The 19273-nt window shown below is 41.7% G+C and overlaps 1 protein-coding gene across 4 annotated transcripts in view; it reads left to right on the top strand.

Moving 5' to 3' along the window:
- Positions 1–19192, top strand: part of mical2b (microtubule associated monooxygenase, calponin and LIM domain containing 2b) — an 87540-nt gene extending 68348 nt beyond the window's left edge. For all 4 annotated transcript variants that reach the window (XM_037540322.1, XM_037540321.1, XM_037540320.1 and 1 more), the window contains 6 exons: positions 3824–3909; positions 4443–4541; positions 6099–6192; positions 13309–13408; positions 13891–13964; positions 17270–19192. In XM_037540322.1, the coding sequence (XP_037396219.1) occupies positions 3824–3909; positions 4443–4541; positions 6099–6192; positions 13309–13408; positions 13891–13964; positions 17270–17454 (638 nt within the window). In that variant the 3' untranslated portion in view covers positions 17455–19192. The remainder of the gene's footprint in view (positions 1–3823; positions 3910–4442; positions 4542–6098; positions 6193–13308; positions 13409–13890; positions 13965–17269) is intronic.
- Positions 19193–19273: the final 81 nt, after the last annotated feature.

The raw sequence follows: 19273 nt of genomic DNA, 5'->3' as shown, positions 1-19273 counted from the left end.
AAAAACTGTCCAAACAATACCATCAAAAACTGTCCAAACAATACCATCAAACACTGTCCAAACAATACCACCAAAAACTGTCCAAACAATACCACCAAAAACTGTCCAAACAATACCATCAAAAACTGTCCAAACAATACCACCAAAAACTGTCCAAACAATACCACCAAAAACTGTCCAAACAATACCACCAAAAACTGTCCAAACAATACCATCAAAAACTGTCCAAACAATACCACCAAAAACTGTCCAAACAATACCACCAAAAACTGTCCAAACAATACCACCAAAAACTGTCCAAACAATACCATCAAAAACTGTCCAAACAATACCACCAAAAACTGTCCAAACAATACCACCAAAAACTGTCCAAACAATACCATCAAAAACTGTCCAAACAATACCATCAATCACTGTCCAAACAATACCACCAAACACTGTCCAAACAATACCACCAAAAACTGTCAATACGACGATTTTCATTGAATGTTTTATATCTGCAGTAAATCCAATTAAAGAGGCCTTATTGCTGTGTTAGTCTTGTCCGTGCAGTTGGCGAGGATTCTTTAAGTATAACGGTACCTATGATAAGCTTTAAAAAGCGTACTGTAAAGAAATTGATCAACACTAAATTTATCATATCACAAACACGTGTTCAGAAAACAGTAACTCAGAAAAGAGGGGAAAAGATGACCAACAGCAGGTGTCCAAACAATACCATCAAAAACTGTCCAAAAAGCTTGCATAGTCACCTGCAGCTGATTGGATCTCAGCCGTCGACGCTCTCCTGCTTCCTTCGTAATCCCCTCCTTAGGAGTTGCTGTAGAAATGTTTTTACCTGGGGAATTTTGTAGAGTGTCTGTTCGTAATGAAATTTAACATAAAGATTAACTGGAGTTTAAAAATGGAGAATCAAAGTTTTTGCATGACCTCGACAGCGTGTACTGTTGATAAAGGTAAAATAGTAGAAATTTCAAAAATCCTTGGGAAATATTTTGCCTTAACATCCTGCATGTACCTCCTTCCATGAATTGATTAAAAAGAAAAGTAAATTTTAGACCTAAACTATTATTTTAAACCATTTCTGAGGTTTTAGACAGTGTTCATAATCCGTTTCTGTGAGGGAGCTGTTAGAACTATTGAACGCCTCAGATTCCTGGTGTCCGTCGCCACCACTGTGAACAGTTCTGACTCGGTAATTTTCTGTAGATTTCACGTTACATTTCAAACCACACTGGATGCCTTTCTGTGAATCTCTCTGGTTTAAATATGTGGAAATTTAGAGAAATATTTGGGAACTGCTTTACTGTTAATGCTGGAATGGACAAAAAGAACTTGTTTAAAGCCTCAGAAAACTGAGGATGCTTATTGCATATACTGAAAATGTCTTGGATTACTGTGATGTTATGTTTTTGCCACATTGCCCACCCTTTAGAAGGGGTACTGCAGGACCAGGATTGGGAATCACGGATCTGTTATCTAGCTACTTTGTCGTTTTGAGTAGAAGAACGCACAGAGTCTTGGAAAAGTCACGCTTTTAGCAGAAGATGACTGTTCAGGGTTGGGTTAATCCTGTTCTGTGAAACAGACCCACAGTAGTTTATCCAGCCTTGAAGGGGTTAACGTGCAGTTCAGTAAAAGCAGCTGGACGTGAAGCTTTAACCTCAGAGTCTGAAAACGTGATAATGATTACAGTCCAGCGCACGCAGACCGCGCCCACCGTGATGGGTTTAAAAACATACACAGCACCACGTCTTATCCCTGATCTGCTTTGTCAATATGCAGCCAGCGTTGTGTGTGATGCTGCTTAGTCGACTGTAATCTCCCACTGGCGCCTGTTATAGCTCCTGGCATGCGGTCAGATGTCCTAGTACTTCATTTTGTACTTAGTGTGTAAATGGTAAGTCCAGTATTTAGCCTGGTTAACCCTTGTGTGGTGTTCAGGTCTGTGGGACCCATTTTCAACGTTGACCAAAAGAAAAAATGCGATTTGTTATTATTTCAACCTCAGATTCGTGGCCTTTGCTCATTTTCTGTGAAGAGAATATAAAATAACCCATTTCAGGGAGTTCACACTGTTCACCAACCCCACACTGGCTGCTGACTGGCTGCTGACTGGCTATAGCTGCTACAGGAGAACCCTACGCTAGACGTTTGTGATATTTTAAACATCTGGTATTTTTACATAAATTGTTATGGTTGTGTTAATTTAAATAAAAACAATAATGCAGTGGGTCCACCAGACCACTCAGTAGCAAACACATCAACACCACGCAAGGGTTAAACCTAAATGTACAACACACACTATGGGGTTTAAGCCTAGTCCTGGACTACACATCATTACAAATTAAAAGGAAAATGTAGTCGAGGCCAGGTGTTATCCTTGTCCGGGAACCTGACTTTATAGACACTTGTTTGTCCGTCAAGGGTATTAAAGGGCCCATATCATACATTTTTCTTGTATCTTAATTCACCCCCCGCTGAGGTTCACATTTGTGTTAGAGTTGTTTTAAAATAAGTCATAATTTAATTTTTACATCGTCACTTTCCAAATCCTCGGCATTCTGTAGAATTAGGCTGTTTGTTTCTGTGTCTTTAAGACTGGTGCATGTAAATTAGCTCTGTTCTGAATGGCTCTTTATTGTGCCTCATTTAAAAAGCAGTCCAGGCTGGAAAACTCCTTATAACTTCAGCTTGAGTGGACAGGGCTGAGCTGCTATAGGCTGAATAGGTGGATATATACCAATACAAATTAGTTGGTTTTTGCAGCCTCACTGAGTTCTGTACAGGCTTTAGAGATTAGTTTCTATATCTGGACTGTGTGGACTCGAATAAAGGCTTTCAAATGCTACTGAATGCATTTGAAGCCTTAACAGTGTGTACATATTACATCAAACGCTTTTCAAAATAATACTTTTCAAAACTGAGAAACTCATTAAAAATGACAATAAAATCTAAGAATAAAAAGTGAGTCATAAATAACGTGCAGAAAACAATTCAGCCAAGAAGAACTAAACATTAAAAGAAATAAATAATAAAAATTTAATTACAGTCTTTACATTGAATTCTTTCTATTCTATCCTTCTACGTTCTGTTATTTTTTATTGTTATTGTTATTGTCTTTCAGCATTGAGTGGGTTTACATGCACTTAATCCCCCGATCATAATCTGATTTCTGCAGTTATCTGATTATTCAGCTGGTCGCCCGCTTTCTTGGATCAGATAAGGTCTAAATCTGATGAAGAAATCAGATAAAGAGGCTGGATTTTAGCTCGGTAATCAGATTTCTCAGCGCGTGAGCTCTTACTCTGATTTCTTTCGGAATTCCCAGTCAGCGGATGAAAACAGCATTACCGGAAATAAACGAGCAGCGGTGCTGTGAGGCGGCAAAACACTTTAAAGATTAAGTGACCCTTATTGGTCCCACGACTACATGCTTGACGAAATAAAGGATTTAAATATTCATTTTCTAGATGATGCATGTTCATAGGTCCATGTAAATTGGCGCAATGTTTTTGGTAAAAAAAAAAATCCACGGCATGAAGTTTTCCGTTCTGTTTATACCACGTCTTCTGCGAGTTTATTGGCTGGTTGCACAGCAGAAATCTGATTAGTGTCTGACTCATGTTGACCCAACTCAGGTGCGTATAAACGTTGATCGGATTACTGACAAAATCTGATTTCCTGCTGTTTTCAGATTAAGTGCGTGTAAAGGCACTCACTGTTGATTAAAACTTGCAGTACTGGTTTGCTGGTTGTAGTGACGCTGTACTCTTAATTTCCCTTTATGAAATGCTTAACATGTCACGTGTTGTGATTACAGCCTCCACACAGGAGCAGCAGCAGCAACAAAAGCAGGAGGAAGACAATTCTTCCAGTGAGGAAGGCCCGGAGTCCACCACACGAAGGGTAAACAGCTCTGCAAATGACCGTAATATTACTACCTCCTCTAACATTAATATCAGTATCTCGGATAACGTTTCATAACATTTGTGCGCGTATCTGTGCGCAAGCACGTCTGCGCTGCTGTATTTAAAGCCTCTGAAAGAGGCTGAATGTGCTGGTCCGGTGAATACTGGCGAGATGTAAAGCTCGTTCTTTACACCTGTATAGAAAAGCTCCTCTGTGAACAACAATCAGAGAGCCATTCATTCTCTTTTACAGTCGGTCTTTTCTTCCCCACGTGTCACCGTTATATAAATGAGACTGAGAGTAAAGCTGTTTAACAAGAAATCCATTTAAAAACTTGAATTTGTGTTGTTAATGCCACGTTTCAGCCCACAGAGGAGTGAGCATTAGCTCTGTGATACGGAGAGTAGTTCACAGAACTGATTTGTGGCCAGTTGATCAAACGTGTCACGGATATGATCTCGTACAATGAAAAGCTTTATGCACTTTTGACATCTCTGTGTTACTGTTCCTTTACTCTGTGCTGTGTGTAGTCTGATCCTGACGACTCAGAAAGACAGAGAAGAAATCAGGAGAAAATGCTCCTCCAGCAGAGCAAGAGAGAGCAGCTCAAACGACTACACAGGGCGCAGGTACGAGTGCACGCGATGTGCCATCATTCAAATCCAATGAGGTTTTATTGTAACTGTGGATCGTTTTTGAGTGCAGTTTAAACATCTCTAATAATATACAGCAATTCTTTGTCATGTAACGTTCTGTGTGTAATTTTGTGTTGTGTGATGTTCATATGGACCCCAGTTGGAGTAGCTGGAGCTTCTGGCACGGCTCCTGGGGAACCAAACACACCAATGTACCGTTAACCCAGGGGTCGGCAACTTAAATGTTAAGAAGAGCCGTTTTGTCATGGCAACAAAAATCAAACCATCTTGGGAGCCTCAACATTTTATGTCCATTTTGTTGAAGTAACGTTTTACTATCTTGGCTGTAAATACACTCACCGGCCACTTTATTAGGTTCAGTTGCTTGTTAACACAAATAGCTGATCAGCCAATCACACGGCCACAACTCAATGCATTTAGGCATGTAGAGGTGGTCAAGACGACTTGCTGAAGTGCAGACCGAGCATCAGAACGGGGAAGAAAGGGGATTTAAGGGGCTTTGAACGTGGCGTGGTTGTTGGTGCCAGACGGGCTGGTCTGAGTATTTCAGAAACTGCTGATCTGCTGGGATTTTCACACACAACCATCTCTTGGGTTTACAGAGAACGGTCCGAAAAAGAGGAAATATCCAGTGAGCGGTCAGTTGTGTGGACGAAAATGCCTTGTTGATGTGAGAGGTCAGAGGAGAACGGGCAGACTGGTTCCAGATGATAGAAAGGCAACAGGAACTCAAATAACCAACCAGAATCTCTGAGGAACGTTTCCAACACCTTGTTGAAAGTCAGCCATGAAGAATTAAAGCAGTTCTGAAGGCAAAAGGGGGTCCAGCCTTTTACTAGAAAGGGGTACCTAATAAAGTGGCCAGTGAGTGTATGTCTCAGTATGTCCTATTATTGGCAAAAAATGTGCAAAAACACACTTTGCTGTGAAGTCGCTTCTCATTCGCCAGCTTCTTGTTCGAATCTTCCTGTTCCACCTTAAATGCACCAGAATGCAACTGCTGCACCGTTTTAAGGTGGAACGGGAAAATTCTAACAAAAAGCTGGCGAGTGAGAAGCGACGTCAGCCTCGCGGTTTTTTACTGTTTAACACGTTCTCATTGCAGATGAAACCTATCAGGAAACCAGCTGGAGTGATTATAAATACCAATAAGTCCACTCATATCCACATTATCCATGTCCGTCTAAAATCTTTCACTTTGCCTTTTTATTAGCTGCTAGACTAGATTATTGTCTGTGTTGCTATGGTGACCAGCAGTCTGTGTGCCAGCCTTCAGGGTTAAAGAGTGAATTAGCAGTTCTACATTAACTCCATCGTTTAAGACCATTTGTTGTTAAAACCATGTTGAAGGATCAGCAGAGCTTTATTTTACTCTAAAGGAGGATTATTTTATTATTACCTACAAATCTACTGCCCACGACAGGGCAGTAAAAGAGCCGCGTGTTGCCGACTTCTGCATTAAAACCACAACCTGTAGGGGTTCCGTATGTGCCGTGGGGGGAGTGTAACAGTCTGTGCTGGTGCATCTAGGTTATCCAGAGGCAGCTGGAGGAAGTGGAGGAGAAGCAGAGAGTTTTGGAGGAGAAAGGAGTCACCCTAGAGAAAGTCCTGAGAGGAGAGCAGGGTAAGCAACACCTCAGTTTTTGCCTTCCCTTCCTACGGTCACCTTCAGTAGCACAAACCATACAAACGACACCGATCCGAATTCAGTAACACTATCAGACGAATATCAGCAGAAAAATCTGGAATGGAATGGAATAGTCAGTGTCTGGAGGGAGCTTCACCCACGCATTACTCCATCCCACAAAACTCACTCAAGAATTGACTATATACTTATGAGTAGCTAGGAACTATACAGGGTAACAGAACGTAAAATTGGAGCATCTGAAATCGGATCTGAACGCAGTCTATTTAGGTTATACATTTGGGCAGCATACACAACACCACTTGTAGACTAAACGTAGGCATTTTGAACAACAAAGCAACAATTGAACAGATTGAAGAGGAGATTAGGAGATGTTTTAAGGACCATGACACCGTAGAAATTATTCTTACTATTCTAAGGAGTGCTCTGAAGGCTGTGAAATGGTGAAAGTCAATGGCGCTTACCTCTCTTCAAAGGAAACTTAAATTAAGAAGCCTTGAAATACAATATACTCTCCCAACACAGCCAAGGAGAAATAGAGAACATTTTAAGAGGAGAGGTAGAAAAAAGCTGAAGGTTTTTAAAGCAGGTTTAGTATGAGGCGGGATCTATTGACTCGACTAGCAAGGCATCAAATGCAATACACAAGAACAGGGACGGTCACTGTGGTGGTCAGTGAATGCACAGTCCAAAACAAATTGATTGTATTAATGGATTACTATGAACTCGATATACACAGCCACCTACTTCTGATGAGGCAACGCTTCCTCAGGCCTCTTGATCTTTTGGAGAAACGCAAACGGAAACCTCATAGCCGCTATTATAGCTGAAGAAGTGTACGTTTATAGACTTGAGGCTAATAAGTCTCCAGATGCTGGTGGTTCCACAGTTTATGGATATTTTAAAGAAGAATGAACTCCCCTGCTTACTTCATCTTTTCATTTGACCCTTAAAGAAGCACAGCTGCCATGTACATGGAAAGATACAACAACATTCATTCCCAAAGATGGGAAAGACCCAGAATACTGTAGCACATTTTGATCTGTGTCAGTTTTTTCAGTGTTGACTACAAGACGTACACCACATATCACAGAGATAAAGACCATTTGATTCTCTTCCGTAAGATCTGGCATAAATGTGCTGTATCAGGGGGGTAACTTGGGCATCAGGAAAACGTGGTACCAAGCAGGCTTTTGACAAGTACATCGGAATTTTGAATATTTAGTGTTAGAGCGATTTGTTATCAGCAAAGACTCAAATTAAGTGCATCAAAACTATATATCAAAACCCAACAGCTAAGATTAATGGTAGCTTAATTAAAAGGAGAGTCCTTGCGAGGAGTACCTGCCGTGCCAAGGGTGCCGTTTATCCCCCATTCTTCTTGCTTTGTGAATTGAACATTTAGCCCAAGCAATACGTCAAAGTAAAGAATTACTATAAAGGGACAGACAGTATTTATCAGTTTATTCGCAGATTAGAAATGAGCAGAACAGAGGGACGGTGAAGTTGGAGCAGTTTGGAGATAAAGCCAGAGAGGCCAGGTTGAGATGGTTTGGACATGTGTTGAGGAGGAATAGTGGAGATATTGGGCAAAGAATGTTGGAGATGGAGCTGCCGGGTAGAAGGAGAAGAGGTAGACCTCAGAGAAGGTTTATGGATGTAGTGAAGGTGGACATGGAGATGGTTGGTGTGAAAGTAGAGGAGGCAGTGGATAGGGCAAGATGGAGGCAGATGATCCGCTGTGGAGACCCCTAAAGGGAGCAGCCGAAAGAAGAAGATTCACAGATGGTGTCATAAATTATTTGGCGAGTCCTAAAACGTGTTTCCTATACTTGATGGAAATGTTGAACATGCATAGCAGTGAAAGGTAACAGAACACAGATCTTGGCCTTTAACGTTCGTCTCTTTCAAGACTTCAGGAAGTTATTCCAACTGAAATGGGATGTAAAATCTCCAAATTGTCTTGGTGGGACGTTTTTCAACATTTCAGAACAACTTAAAGCTGTAAATTAATTTCAATCAGATCCAACTGCAGATTAAAATACATTGAGAACAGGTCAACTCACTACACTGTAGCTCCAAAATCATAATATTTAAAAGGTTTGTTGTTCCTGTTGTTCCTACACTTATTCCAATCTCTTCATATCAAAATACCTAAAAAAGAATAAAATAAAATCTAATTTTGGAAGATTATATCCAATTTAATATGGAATGGTAGTAAGGGGGCAGTCATGGGCTGGAGGTTAGGGATCCAGCCTTGTGACCGGAAGGTCGCTGGTTCGATCCCCAGAGCCGACAGCACATGACTGAGGTGCCCTTGAGCAAGACACCTAACCCCCAACTGCTCCCCGGGCGCTGCGGATTGGGCTGCCCACCGATGGGCAAGTGTGCTCACTGCCCCCTAGTGTGTGTGTCTATTCACTAGTGTGTATGTGGTGTTTCACTTCACAGATGGGTTAAATGCGGAGGTGAAATTTCCCAATTGTGGGACTAATAAGGGTCACTTAATCTTAAGCCAAGAATAAAATTCTCCACATTACGGTTCTTAAATATCTGGATTAACTAAGGTTAATCCAGCTTAGACTATTAATTACATGGTGTGATGAAAGCTATAGTGCAAGGTTGAGAAGACACAAAATATTTGGTTAGATTTCGTTCATAGTCCATAAATATATAACATTGATATATAAATATACATTGTGAAAAATAAAAGAGGCTGGAAATTGATTTGCAGTGTTTTGAGCGTTCAAAATATGTAAAATATCTAAACTAAGAAATTAAATAAACAAATATGTACTACAGTGAAGCAAAGTGGGAAAACTGACACAAACCTTCTCTCACCTGCGAAAGTGTGTTCTTAATCATTCATCAAATGAAAGTTGATTTAAAACATAAAGGCAAACCTCCTTTAGCCACGTTGCTGTAGCGAACCCTGGGCTCGCGGGAGTCTCATGACCGTTTCTAATTGTAAGGCATCAGGCTGAGGAATGCAGCCTTAGCCGCTTTTCCACAGCGCTGCCTGAGCAGAAACACTCGAATCGGAGGTCTTCAGGTGGCCTTGGTGCGCTGTGGCCATTCCAGCTCAGCCTCTACACGGACCGCGTCTTTCTCTTTTCATCTTCTGTAGTGAGAGAATGCTGCAAGGTTATTCTGTGAAGTTGTTCGAATGGGCTTCTAGAGTGTGAAATGTTTTTCACTCTTTCTGTCTCCCTTCTTTCTGTCCTCTGCCTGTGCCAAATTAACCGGTCTGTGCTTTGGTGTGAGGGTTTTTGTGTGTAAGAGGGCAAAATTAGAGATTCAAATAATAGCGATTTGCATTTAAACCAAATAGCCATTTAGAGTGTAAATTGTGCTGAAATGACTGTAGAGGTAATGGGTCCTGTAAATAGACTGGAAAGAGGAAAAGTGCTCCAAAATGGTCTGAAAATGTGACGTTTCATTATTTTAGCGAATGTTGATATACGTGGGGGTTATTAAAGCCCACAATTCTTCCTGATGAAAAAAGGCTAACCGGGCCTGTCTGTATAATGAGTTTATAATCATGGCCCTGAAAGCCGCTGCGTGTTGTTGGTGGAACGGTAAATTGAATTTTAACGTCTTTTGGAGGGGGGGGGTCATTTTTCATTTTCCTTCTCAGAAATCTCTGCTAATGTCTCCCTGCTTTTTAGCCTCTCTGCATCTTCTGCATGTACGGTGGTGCTTGAAACTTTGTGAACCCTTTAGAATTTTCTATATTTCTGCATAAATTTGACCTAAAACATCAGATTTTCACACAAGTCCTAAAAGTAGATAAAGAGAACCCAGTTAAACAAACAACACAAAAATATTATACTTGGTCATTTGTTTATTGAGGAAAATGATCCAATATTATATATTTGTGAGAGGCAAAAGTCTGTGAACCTTTGCTTTCCGTATCTGGCGTGACCCCCCCGTGCAGCGATAACTGCAACTAAATGTTTCCGGTAACGGTTGGTCAGTCCTGCAGAGCAGCTTGGAGGAATTTTAGCTCATTCCTCCGCACAGAACAGCTTCAAGTCTGGGATGTTGGTGGGTTTCCTCACATTAACTGCTCACTTCAGGTCCTTCCACAACATTTCGATGGGGTTAAGGTCAGGACTTTGACTTGGCCAGTCCAAAAACATTAACTTTATTCTTCTTTAACCTTAGATAGAACGACTTGTCTGCTTAGGGTCGCTGTCCTGCTGCATGACCCACCTTCTGTTGAGCTTCAGTTCATGGACAGACATTTTCCTTTAGAATTCTCTGATATAATTCAGAATTCACTGTTCTGTCAATGCTGGCAAGCTGTCCTGGCCCAGATGCAGAAAAACAGGCCCAAACCATGATACTACCACCGCCATGTTTCACAGATGGGATAAGGTTCTTATGCAGGAATGCAGCATTTTCCTTTCTCCAAACGCACCGCTTTTCATTTAAACCACAATGTTGTATTTTGGTCTCATCCGTCCACAAAACATTCGTCCAGTAGCCTTCTGGCTTGTCCATGTGATCTTCAGCAAACTGCAGACGAGCAGCAATGCTCTTTTTGGAGAGCAGTGGCTTCTCCCTGCAACCCTGCCATGCACACCATTGTTGTTCAGTGTTCTCCTGATGGTGGACTCATGAACATAAACATTAGCCAATGTGAGAGAGGCCTTCAGTGGCTTAGAAGTTACCCTGGGGTCCTTTGTGACCTCGCTGACTATTTCAAGCCATGCTCTTGGAGTGACCTTTGTTGGTTGACCACTCCTGGGGAGGGAAACAATGAATTTCCTCCATTTGTACACAGTCTGTCTGACTGTGGATTGGTGGAGTCCAAACTCTGTAGAGATGGTTCTGTAACCTTTTCCAGCCTGATGAGCATCAGCAACTCTGTTTCTGAGGTCCTCAGAAATCTCCTTTGTTCAGGCTGTGACACACTTCCATAAACATGTGTTGTGAAGAGCGGACTAGATCCCTGTTCTTTAAATTAAACAGGGTGCCCACTCACACCTGATTATCATCCCACTGATGGAAAACACCTGAATCTAATTTCACCTTCAAATTAACTGCTAATCCTACAGGTTCACAGACTTTCGCCACTCACAAATATCTCAATAAACAAATGACCAGTATAATGTTTTTGTGTCATTTGTTTAACTGGGTTCTCTTTATCTACTTTTAGGACTTGTGTGAAAATCTGATGAGGTTTTAGGTCAAATTTCTGCAGAAATATAGAAAATTCGAAAGGGTTCACAAACTTTCAAGCACCACTGTATTCCGATCAGTGGATTTTGGGTCTTGGAATGAATGAATGACTGAAGGATTGAATGAAAGCAGAGTCCGTTATCCTGGCAGGCTGAAGACTTTCATACCACAACCCCCCGCAATCAAGAAAGCACGTTGTCTTGAGTGAGTCTTGTGACTCTTCTCTCTCCCTGGCCTTGCTTCATCAAGAAATAGCCCTCGCTCTGTTGCGCTCATTCTCCGTGTTGAACACAGCACACCCTTCTTCAGTCGTCACACTTCAGTAGCTGAAGGATACAGACAGCTACCAAAGTTGCTTTGTGTATGGGGCCATCTTCAGCGAGTGGCAACTGGCCTTGCAGACCTCAGTGAACAAGTGCATCAGGAGTGTCCGCTCTAATAATGGACTTTATCAGGCCAGCAGCCTTTGTCCCTATGTTTACTCATCTGTGTGGATGATTGTGTCAGTGCGGTGGGTGGAGGGCTTTGGGCTGAATGGACTCATTGTCATCTGACGTTCGCACGCTCCACGTGAATGGAAAGTGGGCTGGATTAGGTGCTGGACAACGGCTGAATTTGGGAGTATGATTTTAAATAACGAGGGGACTCATTCAGAGTTCTCATCAGCTGAGAGATTCTGAAGTCTTCTTAGAGGGTCCATATCCTGCATGTAGTTCTTTTCCTAACATGTATGTGGTTTTATGTACCAAAAATTACTTTTACATGTCCATTAGATTTAAAAAGGCTGTTATTGTTGCTGAGCCTTTAAGTCATTTTTAAAGCGAAGCCCTGCATAATAAAATGGGTGAGATCATTCAGTGGTTTGGTGTGAAATGCTCTGTTTTAGAGAAACTTGGTTAGAAGTATTTACAGTGGTGGTGATGAGCTGTCCGGACGTCTGGTTCCTAATACCTCTGAAAGCTCCAGAAAGTTATTACATGATTTTGAGTAAAACCCATATTTTCTAAAATCCATTCACGGTTACATCTTAACCATTGGATTGTATATCCGTCCATCTTCTTACTGACCGATTTCTTTGTTACAGTTGTTGTTACTGTTGTTACTGTTACTGTTGTTGTTGTTGTTGTTATGGTTGTTGTTGTTGTTGTTGTTGTTGTTGTTGTTAGTTACGGTTGTTGTTGTTACAGTTACGGTTGTTGTTGTTGTTGTTGTTACAGTTACAGTTACGGTTGTTGTTGTTGTTGTTGTTGTTAGTTACGGTTGTTGTTGTTGTTACAGTTACGGTTGTTGTTGTTGTTACTGTTGTTGCTGTTACTGTTGTTGTTGCTGTTAGTTATTGTTGTTGTTAGTTACTGTTATTGTTGTTACCGTTACAGCTGTTGTTGTTGTTGTTGTTGTTGTTGTTGTTGTTACAGTTAGTTGTTGTTGTTACTGTTACTGTTGTTAGTTACAGTTGTTGTTGTTGTTGTTGTTGTTGTTGTTGTTGTTGTTGTTGTTGTTGTTGTTGTTGTATCATGACTATAGAAGAGCCCATTTTGGTGCTGTAGAGAACCCTTTTCAGAAAGGTTCTATATAGAACCATATACCACACATTCTCCACCCATCTGAAAAACCTTTGCACAGTGCGAAGAACCCTTTAATTGGGTTCTTTGAGCGTTCATCGTTCTGTGTAGAATCATTTTAATCACTACATAACCCTTGAAGAACCTTGTTGTTGTTGTTGTTGTTGTTGTTGTTGTTGTTGTTGTTGTTGTTGTTGTTGTTGTTGTTGTTGTTGTTGTTGTTGTTGTTGTCGTTGTTGTCGTTGTCGTCGTCGTCGTCGTCGTCGTCGTCGTCGTCGTCGTCCTGAGGTCAGTGTGTTTCCCATGACTGATCAGTTTTACTCTGTTTTTGTGTTGTGTGTTTCAGACGACCCGTCAGCAGACGAAGCCGCGCTCCTGCAGTCCTGGTTTAAACTCGTCCTGGAGAAGAACAAACTGGCCAGATACGAATCGGAGCTGATGATCTTGTAAGAGAACTTTCTTTGAGTATTTGTCTGCCTCAGTGACATTCTGACATCGGCGTTATTTTACCTGATCAGATACTTGCCATTGATGATCATGTGTTGAATTGGCTGCTTTTGTTTATTGACAGAGCCGGACGCATTTAGATGAAAGGTGTTAAAGATGTAGAACATGTCATTAAAAATATGTATTAATGTGTGAAAAACAGAGTCTATTGCTGTCCAGTACAAACCCTGTGTGGCTGGGGACCTGTTTGTCACAGTGACTATTGAGCCAGTTCTCTGTGGGACCTCAGCACTGCATAGTTGGTTGTTTTGGCTGTTTTAGCGCACCTGCCTCCAGTCGATGAGCTGCAGCAGGTGTGGTGGAGCAGGGACAAATTTAGGAAAAGGCTGAGTAAGATATTGGTGGACGTTTGCTCCTGTGTGCTTGCCTGCTGTTGTATTGGATGTTGTATGGCTGTGGTGTGACGTTGTTTGTGGTTCAGTGCTCAGGAGCTGGAGCTGGAGGACAGGCAGAGTCAGCTACAGCAGGAGCTCCGAGGCAGGATGGCCGTTGAAGGTGAGGAAACGAATTATCACTCACTCTCGTTCTTTCCGTAACTCTCTCCTCTCCCCATCTCATTTCTTTTTAGATTCACACAATAGGTGTTTTAAGAACCTGTACAATTGCAAAAAAAGGCTGTATTATTACTTATTTTCATTAATTTGATCAGTATTATGATTGTAACCAATGATAATTCTAATTATGTATGTTTTCATTTAGCTGAGTGACACAAAGCATCATACCTGGGATGGCGGGGGGACGACTGGATAAACACCGTAACTCGGTTCTTCTGCACAGCTACTAACTCAGAGATAGAGGGTTTTTCTCACGAGCAGCAACACACACGCCTGATTCGCTTAGAAAAATAACAGACCTAATATAATATAGAGCATTAGCATCGTGGTACAGACCTTTTTTCCAAGCCTGAAAATCCTCTTTTGGTTCAGAAAACGTTTTAAATGGAAGATATCTCAGCTCTCCAAAATGAAGCATCTAATGAAAAGTCCTGGCGGTGCTTTCGCATGTCAACAGCAGCTGAGGAAGGTGATAGAATCTTCATTTGCAAGTCAATGGTTGGTCCATTGCCTTCAGGAAACAAGTTTATTTCTGTTCTAGACACGGGGATTTGAGTTGTGTCTGTTAGAATAACGTAATCTGTTGAAATGATGCGTCCGACGCTGATGTGACTGATGCCGTTTAGTTTTACTCGCCCATACAGTGAAGGAATAGTAAGCACTTGTTATCATGTTATTTTGTCATGGTTTTCTCTTGGCATAAAATACACGGATGGGAACCCTGAGGGCCTTCTGTGCCGTCAGAGCAGGCGTAATGATTTATGTGAAATGAATTTTTAGCTCATATTTTGTTGTATTTTTCAGGTTTTGGTGGGGGGAAAAGTTACATTCTTGAGAGAATTTTCAGCTCCTCCTTGTGCATCTAATTAACACCTAACATAATTAGGAAGTTAGTGAGATCAGACAGTCGTGTTTTGATCTCCAGTGGGACCAATTTGATGAGACAACGGGTCACTGAAAAAGACATGGGTACTAAATCGCTGCTCTCGGAACAAAACCTCGTGTCTCCATTTGGGTCGATTTTTCAGTTTTTGACACATTATGAACGTGCATGTTGGCCTTTATACTGTGTGTAAATTTCATGAAGGCTATAAACGGCCCAAAATGACTTGGGGGAAAAACTCTGGTTCCATTGACATCCATTGAAAGCAATGCATGTTTTTTCCTTCTCCTGTAAAGTTAGTTTTGGAGATACGAGGTTTTGTTCCGACAGCAGCGACATGTTAAGTCTTCCAGTAAAAAAAGTAATGTCTTTGAGAAGCTTCAAAGGATTTAATCAGGAACAGCCGAAAATTGCTCGTGTGAATTGACGTTGGCTTAGTGCACACTATTAGAAACCCATAGGGGCGCAAGCAGAAATTAGCATGGTCATAGGGCTTATCCCCCCCCCCCCCCCCCCCCCCCCGGTTTTTGGTCAGGTTTGAACATTTATGAAATGTGAAATGCACCTAATGTCTTTTGGAAGTAGTTCCCACACACAGGCAGCTATAATGAGAAATTACCAGGATGCCAATAGAATTCCCCAAACTCTGGCATGGTGTGCTATCACTGCAGTGGGTTTTGGGAATGGAGTCAGGGGAACAGAGATTTCAGATCTTCTCCCATAATTCTGCCTCATCAACCACATCAGTTATATTTGTAGCTCACTGTAAAGCCAACGTCAGTGTTTGTTCAGGGCAGGGGCATTCCACAGTACCGTCTCTTTGAGCCCCCATTCCCATCAAGGACATGGGAACAGGGGCTCATTGAGACTTCCAGTATTTCTTATGGATGCAATGGAAGAAAATTGTCCAATCAAGATTTTTCCTTTGTGGTCTTTAGGTAGATACAAGCTTCCATTGGTTAGGCTTTCAGTTCAGCTCCTCCTCTTGCATCTAATTAACCCCTACATTAGTGTTGGTTCAGGGCAGGGGCATTCCACAAATGCAGATAGTCTCTGTGAGGACATGGGAACAGGATGGATGCTAAATTCAGTTTACTACTCATTTAGTTGTGATGCTAATTACTTCCTTTGTTATTGTGAGTTGGTATAATAATAGTATAATAGTATATGCACACATTAAACAGACATTTTATATTCTTTACAGTATTTGTGCTATTCTATACACACACACACACACACACACACACACACACACACAGGTTTTGTTCCAACAACAAAACCTTGTATCTCCAAAATGGTAACTTTACAGGAGAAGGAAAAAAGCTTCTTTATTTTCAATGTAGGTCAATGGAACCAGACTGGGACATTTCTTTTGGTCCATTGTTTTAAATTACACACAATAGGCATTTTCAAATTATGACAGAAACTTATATATATGAGTGAGTACACCCCCCAATCCCAGTCTTTTCACGGGGCGAAATAGTCAGTGTGCAGCTTGTATAGCAGAGCAGATTTACTGTCCTCTGAAAAGAACAACACACAGACATTAATGTCTAAACAGCTGGCAGCACAAGTGAGTCCACCTCACAGTGAACGTGTCCAGATTGTGCCCAGTCGTGTTGTCGTCCCTCCCTGGTGTCGTGTGACTGGTTAGAGTTACAGGGTTCCAGGTGTGAACGGGGAGCAGGGCTGTTAAATTTGGTGCTTTGGGTACAGTTCACTCATACTGACCACTGGATACTCAACACAGCACCTCATGGTGAAGAATTTTGAAGTGCACCTCATGGTGAAGCACATCCTCAGACCATACGCCACACAGTGCATCAACTTGGTCCGCATGGCCATTGTCCCAGAAGGCGGCGCCCTGGTGAGGAGCACCAAGACAACTGTCTCTTGCCCACAGTCAAGCATGGTGGTGGTAGCATCATGGTCTGGAGCTGCATGAGTGCTGCCGGCACTGTACTCACTTGTGCTGCCAGCTTTTTAGACATTAATGTCTGAGTGTTGTTCTTTTCAGAGGACAGTAAATCTGCACTGCTATACAAGCTGCACACTGACCACTTTAACTTATATCAGAGTTTCAGTTCTACAGCGACGTCCCATCAGAAGATATTTATAAAATATTTGCAGAAATGTGAGGGGTGTAGTCACTTTTGTGAGATACTGTGTGTGTGTGTGTGTGTGTGTGTGTATGTATACACACTATATAATAAATAAAATAAAATAAAAGTTAAAAATGATAAACATCTCTTCCAGTTGAAATGTCTAATAAAAAGCTTTTGCGCATCAGGAGCAGAAATCTGCAGTAATTAGAAACAGTCACTGCTTATTATCCTGAGTCTGTGTCCCTGTTCCTCCTGCAGACTGTGAGAAGAGTGCGGGGGAGCTGGCGGAGGAGCAGGCCCTCCTCGTGGAGGTGATGAAGGTGGTGGAGGAGAGGGATCGACTCGTCAGCCTGCTGGAGGAGCAGCGGCTGCAGGAGAAGGCCGAGGACCGCGACCTTGAGGGCCTCATCCTGTCCAAGGGATACCAGTTCCACTGGGCGTGAGCAGCTCAGAGAATGCGTGCCGGTCTGGAATCCGCTCTGGACCTGTTTGTATGGATGTATTGGGTTAAAACCTTGACCTGCACATTTTAGCGTCTTCCCTGTTGTAAAACACCTGATTCGACTCGGCTACCTGACCTGTCCATGCTGTGCTTTCGTTTGTGGGCGGAGCCTGGCTGTTGCCTACTGTGTCGTTGGAGCTAATTAACATCAGGCACATTGGAAACGACAACACATTTTCCACCTTGCTAAAATTAGCTTGATTACAGGCCAAAACAATAAATAAGCAGTGCACCCAATCTATCCGCACAGTGTCTTTCACACACATACAAAATAAATATCTTTTGAAGTTATTAACAATGCATTCTGGGGCCATAACTATACACAAATTTCACAATACAATATTTTTAAGATTTTCAGGTTTTGGATTGGATTCTGAGGTCACGGTGTCATTCAGTTTGTCATTCTTATGTGTTAATGTTAAAAATGATTAAACAGAGCTCTAATTATAGGCCATGCAAATTCATTTGGACTCAAATACTCAAGCAGAACTTTGCCCCCTAACAAAATAAACTCCAGAAAGCTAGAAATTTGCATATGTGTGTGAACCTGGCAAAAGCATTTTGAATGCAGAGCATGGGAAGGTCAGTTAACTAGCCTTTTCTGTCAAAAGTTGAAAAAAAAAAAGCTAAAACATGCACCAAAATCTGCATTATAGACTTGATCTGACCCTCGGCTCACAAATCATGAGTGGTAATCAAGGGTCCAGTTCATCCCCTGAGTATAATAACGTGTATACTAAACTTAGGACCACTTTCCCAGACTCAGACAGGCCTAAGCCTGGACTAAAGAACACGTTCAGTGAAGAAACTCCACTGGCGTTGATATTTAGTCTAAGACTAGACTAAATCGGTCTGTGGGAAACTGCCTGGCAATCACCAAATCACCAAACAAGACCCTGGGTCTGCACTTCTGCTCTAAAGTGCTGTGTGGACGGCAGCAGCAGGGTCAGCTTCTAGCTTTATTAGGTCTACCAGCTGTACACACCTACAGGAGGTCCTGTCAAGCGTATTGTGTAAAGCACTGAAACAAACTCTCTTCATGCTGAGCTGCAGCAAAAGATAGTTGGCACTGGACCTGACTGGACAAAATGTACCAAAGGCCCAAAGAAACCCACTACTGCCTCACTGCTGCTTCTGCCGTATAGCGAATCAAACCAAAACTAACAAGTGCCTCGTTCCAGACCGGACACTATATTCATATTATGGGTTGTATTTATTTAAAGGATGTTCAGACAGAAGGGTTCAGTTGTGGTGAGTGATGTAGAACCACCTTAACACTAAAAAAAAAAAAACGCATAACACTGTACGAGCACAAAGCGCAGCACTAAACCTGCCTGAGGGAATAAATGTAGTTGATCTCCACACGGGTGCAGTAATAACACTGTAATGTTCACGCTGTAATGTGACTGATCTGCATGTGCCGTCTTACTGACTCTTTTGAATGTGAAGCTTTATGTTTGCACCTGTTTGTTTGCTCAGCTGTGAAACTGACGTTATCAACCAAAGCTCAGAGTGAGTCTTCAGTCTTTCTCGACTTTTTCTTTTTTTTTTTTTTTTAATGATAATGACCGTCTTCTCGTCGCTGTAAAAGAAAATGTCCAGACTGTGTCGTCTTTATGGAATTTATTATTTCAATGCAGCCAAATGTTGCATGGTTTAATAAAACATTGCTTTCTGAAGTTTTAAGAGTTTGTTTCTTTTGTTTAATTGGAAATGAAGTCATTTATGAAATATCCTGCCTTCCGCCCGATGATGGGCTC

The sequence above is a fragment of the Pygocentrus nattereri genome, chromosome 8 (genome assembly GCF_015220715.1).
Source record: "Pygocentrus nattereri isolate fPygNat1 chromosome 8, fPygNat1.pri, whole genome shotgun sequence".
Lineage (NCBI taxonomy): Eukaryota > Metazoa > Chordata > Actinopteri > Characiformes > Serrasalmidae > Pygocentrus > Pygocentrus nattereri.
The sequence above is the reverse complement of the archived record's forward strand: the minus strand, read 5'-3'. Positions and strand labels throughout refer to the sequence as shown.